Here is an 18,146-nt window from a genome sequence, read left to right on the forward strand (position 1 = left end):
ACTCGAATGAATGTGTTTCCGGAAGCGAGTTCACCCAGTAGCCCTTACGTAAGAAGCGGAAGACCGTGTCCTCCAGGAAGAGGCGGAGTCGAGGTTAGGGAGTGAAAGGCTTAATTCAAGAATGGATTTTAGAGTTTCTGGGCGCTGAAGATATAGGGGACCTTCCACCCGCGGGGCCTCGAACGTAGACCCCCGTGGAGGCCCACCAAGCCCAGGACCTACCGCGGAATAAATCCGGTCTAGGGTGCGGCGACTCACTGGCTTCATGGTAAGGCGGTGGCGGTGGTCCGCGGGCACGGGCGGAAGCCGCAGGCCCTACAGTAACCTCCGGGGCGGTGGCTGCCGGGCGGCGGCAGCCATCTTTCAGCCGGGCGCGAGCGCCCGCCCACTCGGCTCCCGGCGCGTTTCCCATCAGCCCGGCCGGCCTCTTCCGCCCGGAGCTGGGGGCGGTGTCACGTGCCCGGGGGCCTAGCCCGCTTTTAGGGGAGGAAGGGAGAGAAACGAGAAAATAACGTTGGAAATGGGTTTGTTTTGCCGCTGTGAGGGAGAGGCTTGACTCGTCAACCGGTCTTTCAGGTGTAGAGCAGTATTAATGCGAGATAAGGTACCGTCATGTGCATTTAAAAGTTTATTTGGAAAAATAATCCACGGTTTAAGTATTACGCCGTCTAGCACTGAGAGAATTCATGTTTCTAACCGGATAACCACGGTAACCAGGTAGTTCGTGTATTCACCTTTTAGAGTACAACCTGCTTTTATATAACTGACGAGTCGTTGTGGGACTCCCTGTTACTGGAGTTTCTTAAAAGTTTTTGAGAAGGCAGTGGCTTGTTGATATCAGCTACTTCTAAGAAGAAATAACGTGGCATGAATTACCCGGCATAATGTAGCTGCCAATTAGCAAGTGCTCATCGAGCATTTGTATGCTTAGAACTGTAGCACGATCAAATATGAAGCCAAAGGATGGGGTTTGGCACGCGGGCCGTTTTACCAAGTTCAGCTCTAGAATGTTCGGGATGCTTATATTTGAAGCGAAGAATGGGACAACCGGGCTGCGTTAGGCACCAGACTTTTTGTTTGTGTAATCTCAGTTATCACCTAAACAGGGTTTTAATGCATATTTCGGAGAGCAGGTAAGGAAAAGACGTTATCTGTTTCGGGAAGATTTCAATTCCCACTGATTTTACGTCAGATGATAGTTCATCCTGACTGGAGTTCATCTCTCAAAATTGATTTGGGATTCCATTGGAATCCTGGTGGTGGTTCTTAACTTTTCAGCCCAAGTCCATTCCCTTCCGGATAACTCGGTTCCTTTATCGAACACCAGAGATAGTTTGAGTAACTTCTCGCAGAATTTGGCAAGGTTTAAATGAGACCCCAGCCCTTGTGGCTCAGCTAGTAAAGAATCCGCCTGCAATGCGGAGACCTGGGTTCGATCCTTGGGTTGGGAAGATCCGCTGGAGAAGGGGAAGGCTGCCCACTCCAGTATTCTGGCCTGAGGAATTCCCTGGAGGTCTCGCAGAGTCGGACATAACTTTCAAATGAGACCAAGCTAGTTATCGTGTCTTCCGGGTAAGTTAGAAGCGAACTTTAAGATCCCCTGGTATTTATTCGAGTTGACGGTACGTTAGCGATTTCGTCCTCAGGGGTCACGTCGCTCTCCTTCCGGGAGCGGAGGCAAGTGGGGGAAGGGCCGGGTTCAGGCCGAGCGCGCGAAGGCCCGCCTTCAGTGCGGCGTCCTCTACCGCGCATGCGTCTCGCGGGTGCTGTGTTTTGACGCGCTGGGGGCCGGCGAAGTGGGTTTTGGTTTCTGCCCCCGCCCCCTGTCTGCCATTGGTGATGAGCGCTTTACGTCACAGGGGTCGCAGCAACCGCCGGGGTCTCCGCTGTCTCGCGAGGAGGGTGAAGCGCCCCCGCCTACTCCCGCTCCGGAGGGCCGGCGGAGAAGTCGTAGAGTTCGCCTTCGTGGATCCTGCCGTCACCGACCCAGCCTTCTGGGCCGCCGGGAACTGGCCACGAGCGCCCCAGTCCGGCCTGCGCCGGCATCCTCTGAGGTGAGTGAGGTCGGGAACAATGGGGCGCGGGGGTCGGAAGGGGGCCGGGACAGCAGGAGCTCCAGCCTGCAGCGAGGCCCAAGGGCGAGAGAGCTGCGGTCCGGGCCTGAGGCGCCGCGGTGAGCCGGCGGGCCAGGCTCCGGGCGAGCGGCTTCTGCGGCGCACCTGTGGATCCGTGCCGGTGGGCGGGGGAGGGCTGCTTTCCGAGAAGCGCTCCCGAAAGCGCGAGCCCAGCCGCATACTGGAAGGAGCTTGGTCTCTGGGTGGGGGGTTGGTGGGGGGAACCCGACACAAAGCACGAAACGTTTGAGTCTTGAGTCGTGGCATTGCTGCTGCCAGAGGTGTGACCTTGGATGGCCCCCTAATCTCTCTGAGCATGTCTGTAAAATGGGAGTAACAGTATTGGAGTTCGTTGTGATTATGTAATGCACGGGGTGCCTACCTTAGATCCTAGCAGGTGGCAGTTCTCAACCAAAGGAAGCGACTGTCTCTGTAACTCTTGTGGTTGTCTGTTACACCCCGTGAGCCTGTGACTTCATCCATCGACTCAGTGCATCTCTCTTCACGGGCTACTTTTGGTAGACTGGAAGGGGGCAGTACTGAGGGGAAGCAAATAGTGCTTTGCGAGGAAAAGTGAATAGAATTTTTGGTAGGTAATTTTGAAGTTAATTGAAGATAAATTCAGAAAGAGTTACAGAAGAATTAATAACGGTGAGAGTTGGGGGTTTCGTTTGCTTTTAGTCTCTGGCTTTGGAAGCTATACAGTCAGACAAAGCAGTCATACTTAGCTGGAATGGGCGGCTTTAGAGAGTAATGGTTCCCAAGCAGTTCCTTTTATTGTTGGACCTGGAATTAAATTTCGTTGGATCTGGTCAGTGTTTAAATTTTTTAGGGTGTGGTTAGTTGATCGTTTAAATTGTTTGATTTCTTGGTATTGATGATTAGATTGCAGTGCATGGAGGTACACGGTTTCTTTAAGGTCACAAGAGATAAGGACCCAGATTGTTTATAATAGTTGGGACTGTTTAGTTGATCCATCTGTGAACCCTTTTTAGCCATTTTGCTTAGATACAATAAATACGATAATGATACTGATATGAGGATCATTCGCTTGTCATCCTTTTGGGCATTTATAATCAGTTATGGGTGATGGGCATTTATAATCAGTTATGGGTGATGGAAATTACAGAAATTAATTTTATCTTCACATAACATGGGATAACAGTATTAAGTTCTTACTCCCCACCAAGCACTATGCCAAGGGTTTATGTGGAATATATCTCTTCACACAACCACCTTTTCAGGTGGATACTGTTAACACATTTTAGAATTGAGAAAAATGTAAGGTTTTGAGAAATTGACTTTATGCAGATCACACCACTAATAAGTGTTTTGATTCTCAGCCCTGACTCTGCGTTAGAATTAACATCACTGCATAAAAACATCACTCTGTCAAATTTTTTAAATGTGAGGTTGTTTTAAATGTCCAGTCTATGGTCTAATTTAGATTTCCAGCCTCCTGCCTCTTTTTATCAGCCTCCACCTGCCACGCCTCCCCCCAGTTCCAAAGATGATACATTTTATTTAGAATTCGGGAGACAGTTAAGGGGAAGGGTTCAGAAGAACTGATCTTCTCTTCATGGGGAAATTAATTTGAAGTCCTAATTCCTAGAGTTATAGGATAGAGAAACTTTTATTGTCATCAGGTCTGCCTTTGCTGCCTAACCCAGAATTCTTCCAGCAAAATTACAAATCTTTTTTTTTTTTTTTTAATATATATTTGTTGGGCTCTGCTGGATCTTAGTTGCATGTGGGATATAGTTGGCTGGTTTGGTATTGAACTCAGGCCCCTTACTCATTGGGAGCGCAGAGTCTTAGCCCCTGGGCCACCAGAGAAGTCCCCCAAATCTTCAAATCTGTCCCCTTGCTATCTCTGTTTTATGCCTTAATTTGTATTTTTGAAACAGCTTTGTTGAGATATAATTTCTATTTCATCTATAAAGTTCACTTCTTTAAAATTTATAATACAGTGGTTTTTAATGTGTTTATGGAGTATATTTCTTCAGTTATAATTGAACATTTTCATCATCCTGGAAAGAAACCTTTATAATCTCTACCCAGGCTTCCCCTACACACACCCAGCAATCACTAGGCTGCTGCTGCTGCTGCTAAATCTCTTCAGTCGTGTCTGACTCTGTGCGACTCCATAGACGGCAGCCCACCAAGGCTCTGCCATCCCTGGGATTCTCCAGGCAAGAACACTGGAGTGTGTTGCCATTTCCTTCTCCAGTGCGTGAAAGTGAAATTGCCAGGTAGTGTCCGACTCTTATCGACCCTATAGACTGCAGTCCACCAGGCTCTTCTGTCCATGGGATTTTCCAGGCAAGAGTACTGGAGTGGGGTGCCATTGCTTTCTCTGAATCACTAGTCTAATTTCTATCAATTCTCCTGTTCTGTACATTTCATATAAAATAGCATATAATGTGATATTTTGTGATTGATAAAAGATTTGTCCATGTTGTAGCATACATCAGTACTTTGTTCCTTTTTATTGTCAAATATTCCATTGTATGGATATACCACGTTGTATGGGTATACCACAGGTGGAGGCAGCCTCCACCTGCCAGCACCACCACCCTCCCTTCCACCCCCAGTTCTAAATATGATAAATTTTAGAATTCATCAGTTGATGAGCATTTGACACTTTTTAGCTATTAAAACACTTTTTAGCTTCCCAGGTGGCACTAGTGGTAAAGAACCCACCTGCCAATATTGGAGATTTAAGGGACACGGGTTCTTTCCCTGGGTCAGGAAGATCCCCTGGAGGAGGGCTCAGCAACCCACTCCAGTATTCTTGCTTGGAGAATCCCATGGATAGAGGAGCCTGGCAGGCTACAGTCCCTTGGGTCGCAGAGAGTCAGACAGAACTTAAGCAACTTAGCAACAATGGCTATTCATTTAAAAGTTTTTGTGTGGGCATGTGGTTTTGTTTCTTTTGGATAGATAGATGTGGAATTGCTGGGTCATGTGGTAATTCTACTTTATTTGAATTACATATTTTTAGTATTTAGTGGTGATTTACATTCATTGCCATTGTATGATGATTCTCATGAATACCATTCTTTGTAGCTAAAGAAACTCCTATGTAGAAATAGGAAACAGAACTAAGGGTTTTTTCTTTTTACCTACTATACATAATGTTATTCATCATTCTTTATACACTTGTGCTGTCAAATTGGTTAACAGGCTTATAAAACTAGGGAAAGGAGGACTAAAATTCCCTCTTAAAAAATTTATAATTAGTGAAATTTTGTTTTATTTGAACTTGGAATTATCAAATAATTTTCTTTAATCATTCTGGGTTATAAATCTTTGTGTGACCTGGAGATGTTTAGTAAACACCAAAATTCTGTATTTCAGAAAAACAAATAAAGGTAAACTGTATTACCTAGAAATTCTCCAGTTGTTTTAAAAGTCTAGTGATTTCTTATATAGAGAGGCAAACTAAAGTCCAGAGTTAATGTGGATTTCTCCAGTTGACAGAGTTAGTTTTTGGTGAAACCTGGTCATCAGTCCAGATCTGATGCCCTCTCCACTCTTTTCCCTAATGGCCACAGAGTCTCTTAACATTATTTTTAAAAGATTTCCCCCCCTGAGTCAAGAGAATTTAAAAATATGAGAAGTAGGGGGAAATGCTGAGAAATTTATGTCATTGTTTTCAGAGTTTAAATACATCTGCAAAACTGCAACTAGTATTAATATACTTATAATTCTCTTCTATTTAAGAACAGTGGTAATTTTTGCATTCCCACTGTAGAAGACAGAGGACTGGAGGTATTTGGACCCCCTTGAAGAAACTCATTCAGCATTGATTGGTTTCCTATTAAGATACAGCTCTGAGAAAGCTAAGATGCACTAGATGAGCAAGTTAATTTGAAGTCTGTGGTGAAATACTTATATTCTGCCATCACAGATTTTTGTTGTGGGTTTTGTTTTCTGTTAGAGCTAGATATGGCCAGTGAGTCTCTCGTTTAGAAAATTACAGTTTTATTATTTGAATAGATAGCAGTTGACTGGTCATGAGACTTCCTGTGATAGAGGAGGTGGAGAAAGATGGATAATAGGCCCAGGAAAACATAGAAGAAACTAACATTTAATATTTATAAAATGATTAGTATAGAAAGCAACTAAACAGGGAACAAGGCCCAGATGTAATGCAACTAGATTTCAGTTCTTGAAAATTCATTTAGTAAGTTATGGGCCAATGTAAACTGGTAAATTTCAAGAAAACAACGAATTTTTAAGATTCTAGTGATTCTAGTGAGAATAGATAAGGGGAGGAGGCTGAAAGCATGATTTCAAGATACTTTGTGAGTGACTAGATTAAACAGAAAGGTGAAGAAAAGCTTCTTAGGGATACTGAAAGGAGTCAGTGATGAACTGAATATAGTAACAATAGTAACAGTAGTTAACATTTACTTAGCAGTTGCTCTAAACCAGGGACTGGCCTTGAATGCTTTTACAGTTATTTCATTTAATAATTTTCACTAACAGGTCTCTTTTGAGTTTGAAAGAATCATCCACAGAACTGTTTCAAATAGGGGAACTTTATGGTATACAGGTTTTCTCACTAAAGCTGTTTTTAAAAGTATATATATAATATCACAAACAAAACAAGTAGTCCATATTGTTTGGAGTGTATGTATGAAAGATATAAAACCATACATAGAAATAACTGAGAATTGTGATATTTTTGGTTTTTGTTTTCTGGAGAAGGATGGGCTTGGGGGAGCGACACATAAAGGGACGGTTTAAAAAATCTGGAATAACCATGAGAAAATGTTAGTTGCTAAATCTGAGTGGTGGATATTTGGCTGCTTGGTGTATTTTCTTTTGCACTTTTTTGTATATGTCAAATTTTCCTCAAATTATCTTTTAAAAAGGAATAATAGCATAGTATAGAATATTTGAGAGCTTACTATGTACCAGGCACTTTTTCTAAGACCTTTTTCTTTTTTTAAACATCTTCACAAATCCTGTGAGGTAGGTTCTAGTATTAGTGCTCATCAGATGAAATTGAAGCATAAGGATAATAACTAGTTTATAATCATACTGGTAGTGTGGAACCAGGATATGAACCAGGAAATCTGACTTTAGAGCTTGTGCTTTAAGTACTGTATTACTATGCTACGCTGTCTCTTTATGTTACAGACATGTACTACTTTTCACTGAAGTATGTTTCAGTCATTTGCATTTTTTTCAGATTTAGTCATTTCACTTTTATCAGGTTACTGATGTATTTTTTTCCCTTTTACAGATAATGGCATCAGCCGCTAAGGAATTTAAAATGGACAACTTTTCACCTAAAGCTGGCACTAGCAAATTGCAACAGACAGTACCAGCTGATGCATCTCCCGATTCTAAGTGTCCTATATGCTTGGATAGATTTGATAATGTGTCTTACTTAGATCGCTGTTTACATAAGTTCTGTTTTCGCTGTGTTCAGGAGTGGTCAAAAAACAAAGCTGAATGCCCACTGTGTAAGCAGCCCTTTGATTCTATTTTTCATTCTGTGAGGGCAGAAGATGACTTCAAGGAATATGTCCTAAGACCTTCGTACAATGGCTCTTTTGCTACTCCTGATGTCCGACGATTCCGCTATCGCACAACTATGACAAGGGAACGAAGTGCTTCTGTTTATTCACCTAGTAGTACCGTGAATAGAAGAACAACAACTCCACCAGACAGTGGAGTATTATTTGAAGGGTTAAGCATTTCGGCAAGACCTAGAGATGGTGAAATTCCTCCATTTATGAGACAGATTTCAATAAGGCCAGCTACAACAGATGAGAGATCTTTGCGGAAAATTCAAGAACAGGATATCATTAATTTTAGGCGAACTCTCTATCGTGCTGGTGCTCGAGTTAGAAATATTGAAGATGGTGGTCGCTACAGGGACATTTCAGCTGAATTTTTCCGTAGAAATCCAGCTTGCCTTCACAGATTAGTCCCCTGGTTAAAACGTGAACTGACAGTTCTCTTTGGAGCTCATGGATCTTTAGTGAATATCGTCCAGCACATCATCATGAGTAATGTTACTCGCTACGACTTGGAGAGTCAGGCATTTGTGTCTGATTTGAGGCCATTTTTGCTTAATCGGACTGAGCATTTTATACATGAATTTATCAGTTTCGCTCGCTCTCCATTTAACATGGCCGCCTTCGATCAGCATGCTAATTATGATTGCCCTGCTCCTTCATATGAAGAAGGTAGCCATTCTGATTCTTCAGTCATAACAATATCTCCAGATGAAGCTGAGACCCAAGAGCTGGATGTTAATGTAGCCACTGTTAGTCAAGCACCATGGGATGATGAAACTCCAGGACCTTCTTACTCAAGCTCAGAACAGGTGCATGCTGCCATGTCTTCCCTTTTAAATACTTCGGACAGTTCAGATGAAGAACTTGTAACAGCAAGAGCTACATCTCAGATACAAGGAGTACAGACCAATGAGGACCTAAATAATGACAGTGATTCTTCTTCAGATAACTGTGTCATTGTTGGATTTGTTAAACCACTAGCTGAGAGGACCCCAGAACTTGTTGAACTGTCCTCTGATTCTGAGGTGGAGTTAGGTTCTTATGAGAAAATGGAGACCATGAAGACACAAGAACAAGAGCAGTCTTACAGCTCTGGTGATAGTGACGTTAGCAGATGTTCGTCTCCACGCTCTGTCGTTGGAAAGGATGAGCAAATAAGTAAAGGTCGTTGTGATTCTGGTACAAAAATCAACTCAAAGAAGGAAGAGAAACGATCTATATCATTGTCCTCTCTCAGAGACCTGAGCTCATCCCTCAGAGGAGACAGAGTTTATTCCCCATATACCCGCAGACACAGAAAGAGGGGAAGATCTAGAAGTTCAGATTCACATTCCCAGAGTAAGAGTGGGCATGATCAGAAGAACCGTAGAAAGCATCATGGGAAGAAAAGAATGAAAGGCAAGCGATCCAGAAGCAGGGAGAGTAGTAGACCTAGAGGTAGAAGAGACAAAAAGAGATCAAGAACCAGAGATAGCAGTTGGTCAAGAAGAAGCCAAACTCTGTCTCTAAGTAGTGAAAGTTCTAGCAGATCAAGGTCTCGTAGCAGTGATCGTGGTAAAAGAAGATCACGGAGCAGAAATCGAGATCGTTACTATTTGAGAAATAATTATGGCAGCAGATACAAGTGGGAGTATACTTACTATAGTAGGAACAAGGACAGGGATGGCTACGAGTCATCTTACAGGAGGAGGACTCTGTCCAGAGCTCACTATTCCAGACAATCGTCAAGTCCAGAACTTAGAATTCAGTCCTTTTCTGAAAGAACAAATGCTCGGAAGAAAAATAATCACAGTGAAAGGAAATACTACTACTATGAAAGGCATAGATCAAGGAGCCTATCTAGTAGTAGGTCAAAGACTGCATCTACAGGACCTGACCGGGTGAGAAGTGAAAAGCCTGGTGGGAAACGAAAATACAAAACACGGCATTTGGAGGGGACCAGTGATGTTGCTCAACCATCTCATGAATTTGCTTCTAAAGTAAAGGAAGGTCATTATTCAAAATCTTCGTCAAAACTGGATGGAGGCTACAAAAATGAGAGTGATAGCTTTTCAGATAGCCGGTCATCAGACAGAGAGACAAAGCACAAGAGGAGAAAAAGGAGGACCCGCAGCCTGAGTGTAGAGATAGTTTATGAAGGGAAAGCTACCGATACAACCAGACACCATAAAAAGAAAAAGAAGAAACATAAGAGGAAGCATAAGAAACACCATGGTGATAATGCTTCACATTCCCCAGTTGTGATTACCATTGACAGTGACAGTGATAAAGACTGTGAAGTAAAGGAGGATATAGAATGTGACCCTCGTGGTCCTCAAGGCCCTCTCCAAAGTGAAGTTTTGGCTCCCTTTGAATCTAAAGATGTAGTTACAATAGAAGATGAATTTGGTGTCCTGAGCAAGGAGTGTGATATTACCATACTTAATAACAACTTGAATAATGCCAATAAAACTGTGGATAATATATCACCCCAGGCAGCTTCAATTGAACAAACTCTTGATGTAAGAGAAGAGAGCACCTTGGCCTCTGATTTGGAGAACCAACGCAGTAATGTCTCTTTTCAGACTGAGCCATTAAGGACATCATCGTTAATGTCAGTGTCTCTTGGTAGAGACCATGATGTGTCTTAAAACTGCCAAAGCATCTCTTTGAGAATTCTGATGGTATAAAAAGAGAAAAAAGAACAGTGTCATCTAGTGCAGTCTGTTTAGAGATGACACTTGGTGAAAACTCTTTTCCCTCTTAAAAATATTTTGTGATTTTTTTTTTTTTGGTGTTAAAAAAAATTTGTAAAAATCATTATTTGTTCAAAAAGTAGGTATGTTCCACCCTCAGAGATATGCACTTTTAAGTGAAGAAAATGATATTGCTAGCAGTTTATTTAAAACTTGGGATCCTTTTTAAATAAAAAATAAAAATTTTAGAAGTTATTTCGTAAAGCCATATGGTATTGCCATATTTTTAAAGTAGCCAATGAGTATTTTTGAATTTCTTTTTGAGAGTATTCTGGAAATGTGTTATAAGCTAGAAGAATCCCTTTGGACAGTCTTTATTTTTCTTCTTAAAAATTTGTATGATTCAAAACCATTTCTTCAGGTTAAATTGAGGCATTTTAATCTGCACAGCTTATCTTGACATCTGCCAAAAGAAAAATTTAAATATTTCCTTTATATACTTGTTTATCTGGACTGCCAGTAAAGCAAATGTGTATTCAACAAAAGAAAAAAATAAAACAGTAACACTTCAAAACAATCCATAAATTTTTTTTATGCAGTATTTTAAAAATCATTTTAGTGGAGCTAAAATCTTGTAAATAGTTAAGGCTATCCTTGTGTTATAAATACTGAATTTCACAGTTTTAATGTGAACTGCATTTAACCTCAAACAGTTTTAATGATTATTTTAGTTCTTTGATTATGAAGAGTATCTTGTTTTCTGTCTTCAAAATGCAGTTACAGCTTACTAAAAACAAAACAAAACCCTTGCCTGATTTCTTTTACTTAAATAGTTCTTTTACACAAAAGAGGGCTGTGTTTGTGTTCTTCTGTTTCAGAGGTGATAAAAACTGCTCAATATTGGTAGCCTGATTGATGTACTTTGGGCACCTCATGCGAAGAGTTGACTCATTGGAAAAGACTTTGATGCTGGGAGGGATTGGGGGCAGGAGAAGAAGGGGACGACCGAGGATGAGATGGGTGGATGGCATCACTGACTCGATGGACGCGAGTCTGAGTGAACTCTGGGAGTTGGTGATGGACCGGGAGGCCTGGTGTGCTGTGATTCATGGGGTCGCAAAGAGTCGGACACGACTGAGTGACTGAACAGAACTGACTGATGTAGGATTGATTGCCAGTGAACAGTGGAACTTGGATTAGGTCTAAATTTAGGTGTCACTTTGCCTGGCTGCCATGTTCGTTCATTGTTCAACAGAAATTAGAATGCCTGCTGTGTGGCAGGTTCTGTTTTAGGTTTTTAGAGATTCGGTGACAGAACAAAGCAGGTATGTTCCCTATCCTCATGGGATATTTATGTATATATATTTATAAACATTACAGACTGTAAGTTACCTCGAGAGAAAGTATAATTTCCTATAAGAGCATACAGTGGGGGCCTAATCTTAGGTGGAAGTGATGGTTGAGAAAAGTAGCTATTAAGCAGGAGCAGAGTTGTTAGTAAAGGAGATGTACAGAAATCCAGGGGTGAAAAGGAGTCTGGTATATTCCGGGAATTAAGGCAGGTTTTGTTAAGGGACAAGAGTATGGGACCAAGCTTTGTAGGCTGTGCTTAGCCTACGGGCAGTAGGAAACTGGTTTAAAGTGATGAAAATCTAAAGTTGATATTGACAGTTTTGGTAAGTTCAGACATTGAGAGGTTGTGGGATGATTATAGTTAATCAAGAAATATACTTTGAAATTATGAAATGACTAATTTTTCTTAAGTATGTAAGAGTGCTTAAAAATGTAAGTGCTGTTTTATTGCACATTCTGCTTTTGCATAGTATTTTAATGAAAAAGCTCAAAGCACTAGTGGAAAGCCATCTTCATACATGGCACCATTACATCATTCTGTTCCAGCCCCAAATTTCCAAGTCTTTGATTCTTTTTTCTCCTTCAGCCTTCTCATCCAATCAGTAAATCCTGTTTACTAGATATTTTTCTAATGTTTCTAATGTGTCTGTACCATCATCCAGTCTAGAGAGCCCAGATCTCTTCACTTGTGCTACCATAATGGGTCTGCCTGCATCCACTAGTTGCCTCCATCTATTCTTGATACAGCTTTCAAAAGACCTTTACAAACATTTTTTATCATTTCATTCTACTTAAAATCCTTCAGTAGCTTCCTGTTATTCTTAGGGTATTTATTAAAAGGAAACGAAAGTCACAATCATATGAATTACAAACATCTGCGTTGTTAGAGACTCTAGTCCATCTTCAGCTTTTCTCTCACTTCATTTGTGCCTTGGCCTCACTGACATGCTTTGGGTCTGTGTGCATGCTGCTCCCCACTAATTCACAGCCTTCATGCATAGCAGTTTTCTTCTACTGGAAACTAAACTCTGTAGCTAAACTAGGTTAGTGTTAGTGTGCCCTTCCACTCCATTCCTGTCAATCATTTGCTCTTTAACAACCCTGGATTCCTTTAGAGCATGCATCACTGGTTGCAGTTGGTTACTAATGTCCTCTTTCTCACCACTTCCCTTGTGGCTCAGCTCGTAAAGAATTCGCCTGCAGTGCAGGAGACCTGGGTTTGATAGCTGGGTTGGGAAAATCCCTGGAAAAGGGAAAGGCTACCCATTCCAGTATCCTGGCTTGGAGAATTCCACGGACTGTATAGTCCATGGGGTTGCCCAGAGTCAGACACGACTGACTGACTGACTTTATTTTCTCTCTCACCATTCTGAAAGTTCTTTGGCAACTGTGTGTCTGCTGTATCCCTTCTCTTTCACATAGGATATGCTTAAAACCCTTACTGGGTGGAGGTATAGGTGCTGGAGATTTTAAAAATTGCCTGAGACCTGCTTTCATGAAGCTACATAATAAGCTTTCAACCAGACATTACATTCACTTAGCTTATTCATCCAAATCTATTGTCAACGAGTCATTTTCTATTACCTCAGGATTTTAGTTTTTGTGACTTATTTGTGTAAAGGAAATGCATTTGTGCTTGTACTGATCCTCTGATAAATAGGAAAACTTACTGCTGCTTAGTCTAAATAGTTAAATTCAGCCTTAGCTCTCGGGGAAGGTAATCCAAGGGCTTTCCTAACGCGTCTAGTCTAATAATGGGTGGTGTGTACAAACGGGCGAGGGTTTATGCAAGGGCATTTGATGGCCTCTGCTTATTGGGAATTATTCTTCCATCATGGAGAATAATTTCAGTCCCCTCTAGCATAGGCTGCAGACAGTTGAGCTAGCCAGTAACGTGTCTGTGAACTTGGAAAGTTTTTTCAGAAGGTGCTTTTGGGTGCTGAAAACCACCACCCATTGTCCCTACCAGTGATGTCAGGGGATGAGAAATGGGAAGGGGTTCTTCACAGAAAACAGATTTCATCAGTATTCAGAGCGTGGATCCATTTCTAACACTAAGCTCAATAGACCTTTGTACTAATGAAATGGTGACTGGTTAATCACTCTGATAATGTAGAGACCAGAATTTGTATAGGTCTGTCTGGTGATTGGTGCCTTTAGGAAAACCCACTTGGGCATCTGAATCATAATCATTATGTAACCTACCCTCAAATGGTCCAGAAAAAATACATAGTTGGAGAGGAATAATAAATTGTGGCAAAATTTAAAAATTGGTGAACGAGGGTAAAATACAGGAATTCGCTGTACTTTTTTTTAGTAATTTTTATGTAAGGATGAAGTAATTTCAAAACGAAAGTGCCTCCAGGCCTTCAGGGTTGCCTGCATGTGAGAATATATTAGTTACCAGCCTTGGATATTTTCCAAAAGGGGGCAAAAATGACAAAAGAAACGTGACTATTAAAGCCACTTTCTCTTCAGTAAAGTAGAAGTCACTAGACAGTTTATAAGGCTAGACCTGTTGAAAGTGAGGGTCTTGTCTGAGGTACACAGTTAACTACTCTTGGTTCCATGCTCAGAAGCAAGCTTGTGAGGGTATAAAACCAAAGGAGAGGTTGCTTAATTTTTAAAATTTTGAATGGGTGGGAGACAAGATTTTGGGGAAGGAGCTCCTAGAAGGAAATGGCAACCCACTCCAGTATTCTTGCCTGGAAAATTCCATGGACAGAGGAGCCTGGCAGGTCACAGTCCGTGGGGTCGCAAAGAGTCAAGACACAAGTGGGCACGTGCACACATGCTTCTAGAATGGGGAAAGTTGAGAAAGGGGAGGGACAACTGGCGAAGCAAAATGGAGAGGGGGTGGTTGCAGGACGCAGGTACGTGAACTAGTAGCGGCAGCAGAAGGAAGTAAAAATGCACAGAGACATTGGTGGGTAGATGGCTGTGCTGAAGTGGTTCATCATCTGAAGCCTCTCCAGGAAGCAGGAAGTGGTGCCATCCTCTGAGAAAGATAGGTGGTCAACAGGATTGGGCTTGAGGAGCGGAGTGGAAAATGCTGCTTAAGGGGTGGGAAGGGGTTAGCCACGAATTGCTGGTGAGTGGTGAGGCCTCAGGGTGATAGTGGGATGTTTATGGGGCGCTGAAGCTTGCGATTTTGCTCTGGCAGCATTCAACAGTGTGGAAATAGAAGCAGAAGTTAAAGTTGGACATGGAGTATGCCTTCCATATTTACATAGCACATGAACAAATGGATGGATTTATCTATGGTTAAAGTATCGCTGAAAGTAGCAAAAGAGAGGGTGGGCTAGGGAGCTGAGTGAGATAAATGTAGTTAAGTCGGTGTATTCTGGCATCTGGGCTGAGTAGGGAAGGAAGTGAAGTTACGAAATGACCGTTAGGGAACAGTGATTGTCAAGGGATTCGTTTTCCAGTGAGGTTCAAGTACGTATATCTGGGGGTACGCCTTTTTCAGAAGACTGAAAAATGTGTTAGAGAATGCCTAATTCTAGCCTTGATTGAAAGTAACCAACATGACTGGAGGTGAAGGTGATTGGATTTGAGGACAGTGATCTGTGAGGCTAAGTATTGTCTACATGGAAGAACACTCTGGGTGATGCTGGGACATAACAGGATGGAGAAGAAAATGGTAGTTGTGTCACAGGTATCACGTCTAGTCCTTTAAACTACACTCATTTCTGCTGCAGCAGCTGACTCACGCACCAAAGGTAACCAAAGCTTGGGTGACGATTGCTGAGTCACTTCAGTCGTGTCCAACTGTGCGACCCCATAGACGGCAGCCCACCAGGCTCCCCCGTCCCTCGATTTTCCAGGCAAGAACACGAGTGGGATGCCATTTCCTTCTCCAATGCATGAAAGTGAATAGTGAAAGTGATTAATTTCCTCATTTTGAATTTTCAGTCAGTAACTGAATCTTTTAGGTGTTGGGAAACAGTAAGTGGTATATGGCTGTTTTAAAAAGTAATGTTCAGTGTTAAAATGGCACAGAAATTAGTAAATTTTTTCCTACTTTACTTGGGGGATGAGAAGTACCATTGGATCTGTACCTGAGAAAAGCAGGAGGTGAGAAAGAGTTCAACTTAGACCAAGGTCTGAGTCCAAATTCACCCCAGTAGAAACTGTGGCTGTGATGTTTGCTAGAACGCTAGGTGGTATGCTTTCATATGGACATGGGACAAAATTAAAGCCTCCAGTATTTGCCTGGAGTAGGCTGGCTTCTGTTTCCCTGCAAGGTTGTCTGTACTTCAAATAGGTAACAGTTCTCTCCTAGGCAGGAGGCTATGCCTCCGCTTTCCTATCTGCAAAATTCGTTTCTTCATCAGATGCTGTATACTTGTCCAAGATTATGCTAAGTGCTGGGGCAATAAGGATGAAAAAGACAGTACTGACAAGAATTTCGGGCTTCCGTGGTGGCTCAGACAGTAAAGAATCCGCCTGCAATGTGGCAGGCCTGGGTTCAGTCTCTGGGTTGGGAAGACAAGAATTTTAAAGAAGGTGGGAATGGAACAATCAGGTTGTTATAAAAACAACTAGATATAATGAAGAAGGTGTAGAGTAGGGCAGGTCTCAGCAAAAAACCATCTGAGGAGGACTCTGGTGGTCCAGTGGTTGGAACTCCATGCTTCCAATGCTGGGAGTGTGGTTCGATCTTTGGTCAGGGAACTAAGATCCTCATGCCTCTGATTTGGAGAACCAGCCAGTAATGTCTTCTTTTCAAAGAAGCCATCAAGGCTGCTGCCATCTCCACGGACATCACTAATGTCAGTGTCTCTTGGTGTGGCCAAAAAAATGTTTGAGAAGCTCTTTGCAGCAGTTCAGTCAAAAGGACCTATGGGACAGTAGTGACCCAGGGGAGAGGCTGGAGTCAATAGATTTCTGAGGTAGAACAGACAAGATGTGGGCAGCATTTCGATGGGGCTGGGCTGTGAGGGATAGGGAAGAGTCTGATAGGACCGTTTTTTTTTGTTTTCATGTGAGAGAGAATGCTGCCAATATTCAAGGTAAGAAATACAGGAATTAGCAATAGTTGGGGGAGAAAAAGGAGTTCAGTTTGAGGTGTTTGAGTTGCCTAGAGCTATGCTATCCAATAGAGTCACCACTGGCTACATGTGGGTGTTGACCACTTGAAATGTGGTTAGTAAAACTGAGGGACTTTTGGATTTCCCTGGTGGTCGTCCAGTGCAGGGAGGGGACATAGATTCGATCCCTGGTCCAGAAAGATACACATGCCACGGGGCAACTAAACCTGTGTGCCACAACCACTGAGCATGCATGCTGCAGCTGTTGAAACCCGTGCACCTAAAGCCCATGTTTGGCACTCTGCAACAAGAGAAGCCACCGCAGTGGGAAGCCTGGGCACCACAGCTAGAGAGTGGCCCGTGCTCTCTGCAGCTAGAGAAGGCCCGCCTGAGGACCCTGGAGCAGCAACAAAGACCCAGAGCAGCCAAAAATAAAAAGTCAAAAAACTAGAGGACTTTTGAATTTCACTTTAATAGTCACACAAGGCTTGTGGCTGTCATGTTGGCCAGTACAAGTAGAAAGCATGTCCACAAAAATTCTTTGCACAGCATGGAATAAAGGCTACCTATGCAGATGAAGATTTCCAGTGGGTAGCTGGAAGTAGGAGTGTATATCTTGGAAGAACAATTGGGGCTAGAGACAGGATTGAAGAGTCACTGGTAATCAGAGTAGTAATGAGGCTGTGGGGATGGATGAGACCTCCCAGAGAGGGGAGGCAGAGCAAGAAGGGAAGAAGGCATCAGTGAGAAATCTAGAGAATACAACCTAAAGTCCAGTCGCTCAGTCATGTTCGACTTGGCGACCCCATGGACTGCAGCACACCAGGCCTCCCTGTCCACCAACTCCCTGAGTTTACTCAAACATGTCCATTGAGTCAGTGATGCCATCCAACCATCTCATCCTCTGTAGGCCCCTTCTCCTCCCGCCTTCAATCTTTCCCAGCGTCTTTTCAAATGAGTCAGTTCTTTGCATCATGTGGCCGAAGTATTGGAGAATACAACCTAAAGGAGGCTGATAAAAGGAGATGCTTTCCAAAGAGACTAAGAAGTGTTTCCTCTAGTTTCGTATACTTTCTTTTTTTCCAATTTTATCTGGTATCTCCTGTGCCAAATACATACAGTGTCCTACACACGGTGCAACACAAGAAGTGTCTTTTATTTTCAAGTTCTTGAGTACCTCACTGTACCTTCATGTGATCATTGTATCAGGAACTGCTGCTCTGGGTAGATCAGGTTAGACTGCCTCTGAGGATATCTAATATGACTTAGACAGAATTCAGGAAGAGGAGTGACCATCTTTTGACCTTACTAAGTCACCCTTCCTTGCTACACTTTCCTTCATACACAGCTATGATTTTCTGGATTATACTTAAATCAGTTCATTGCAATACCCTCCAACTTTCTGTCCTCATTCACATCATATAGGGGTTG

General features: G+C 42.6%; 1 protein-coding gene across 1 annotated transcript; it reads left to right on the forward strand.

Annotated features, from left to right (window-relative positions):
* The first annotated feature begins 592 nt into the window (after positions 1-592).
* TOPORS (TOP1 binding arginine/serine rich protein, E3 ubiquitin ligase) lies at positions 593-10,861 on the forward strand. Its single transcript, XM_052645041.1, has 3 exons — positions 593-604; positions 1,860-2,054; positions 7,372-10,861. The coding sequence occupies exons 1-3, from the start codon at positions 593-595 to the stop codon at positions 10,282-10,284; spliced, it is 3,120 nt and encodes a 1,039-aa protein (XP_052501001.1). The 3' UTR covers positions 10,285-10,861.
* Positions 10,862-18,146: the final 7,285 nt, after the last annotated feature.

Source organism: Budorcas taxicolor, chromosome 8, assembly GCF_023091745.1.
Source record: "Budorcas taxicolor isolate Tak-1 chromosome 8, Takin1.1, whole genome shotgun sequence".
In the NCBI taxonomy this organism is placed as follows: domain Eukaryota; kingdom Metazoa; phylum Chordata; class Mammalia; order Artiodactyla; family Bovidae; genus Budorcas; species Budorcas taxicolor.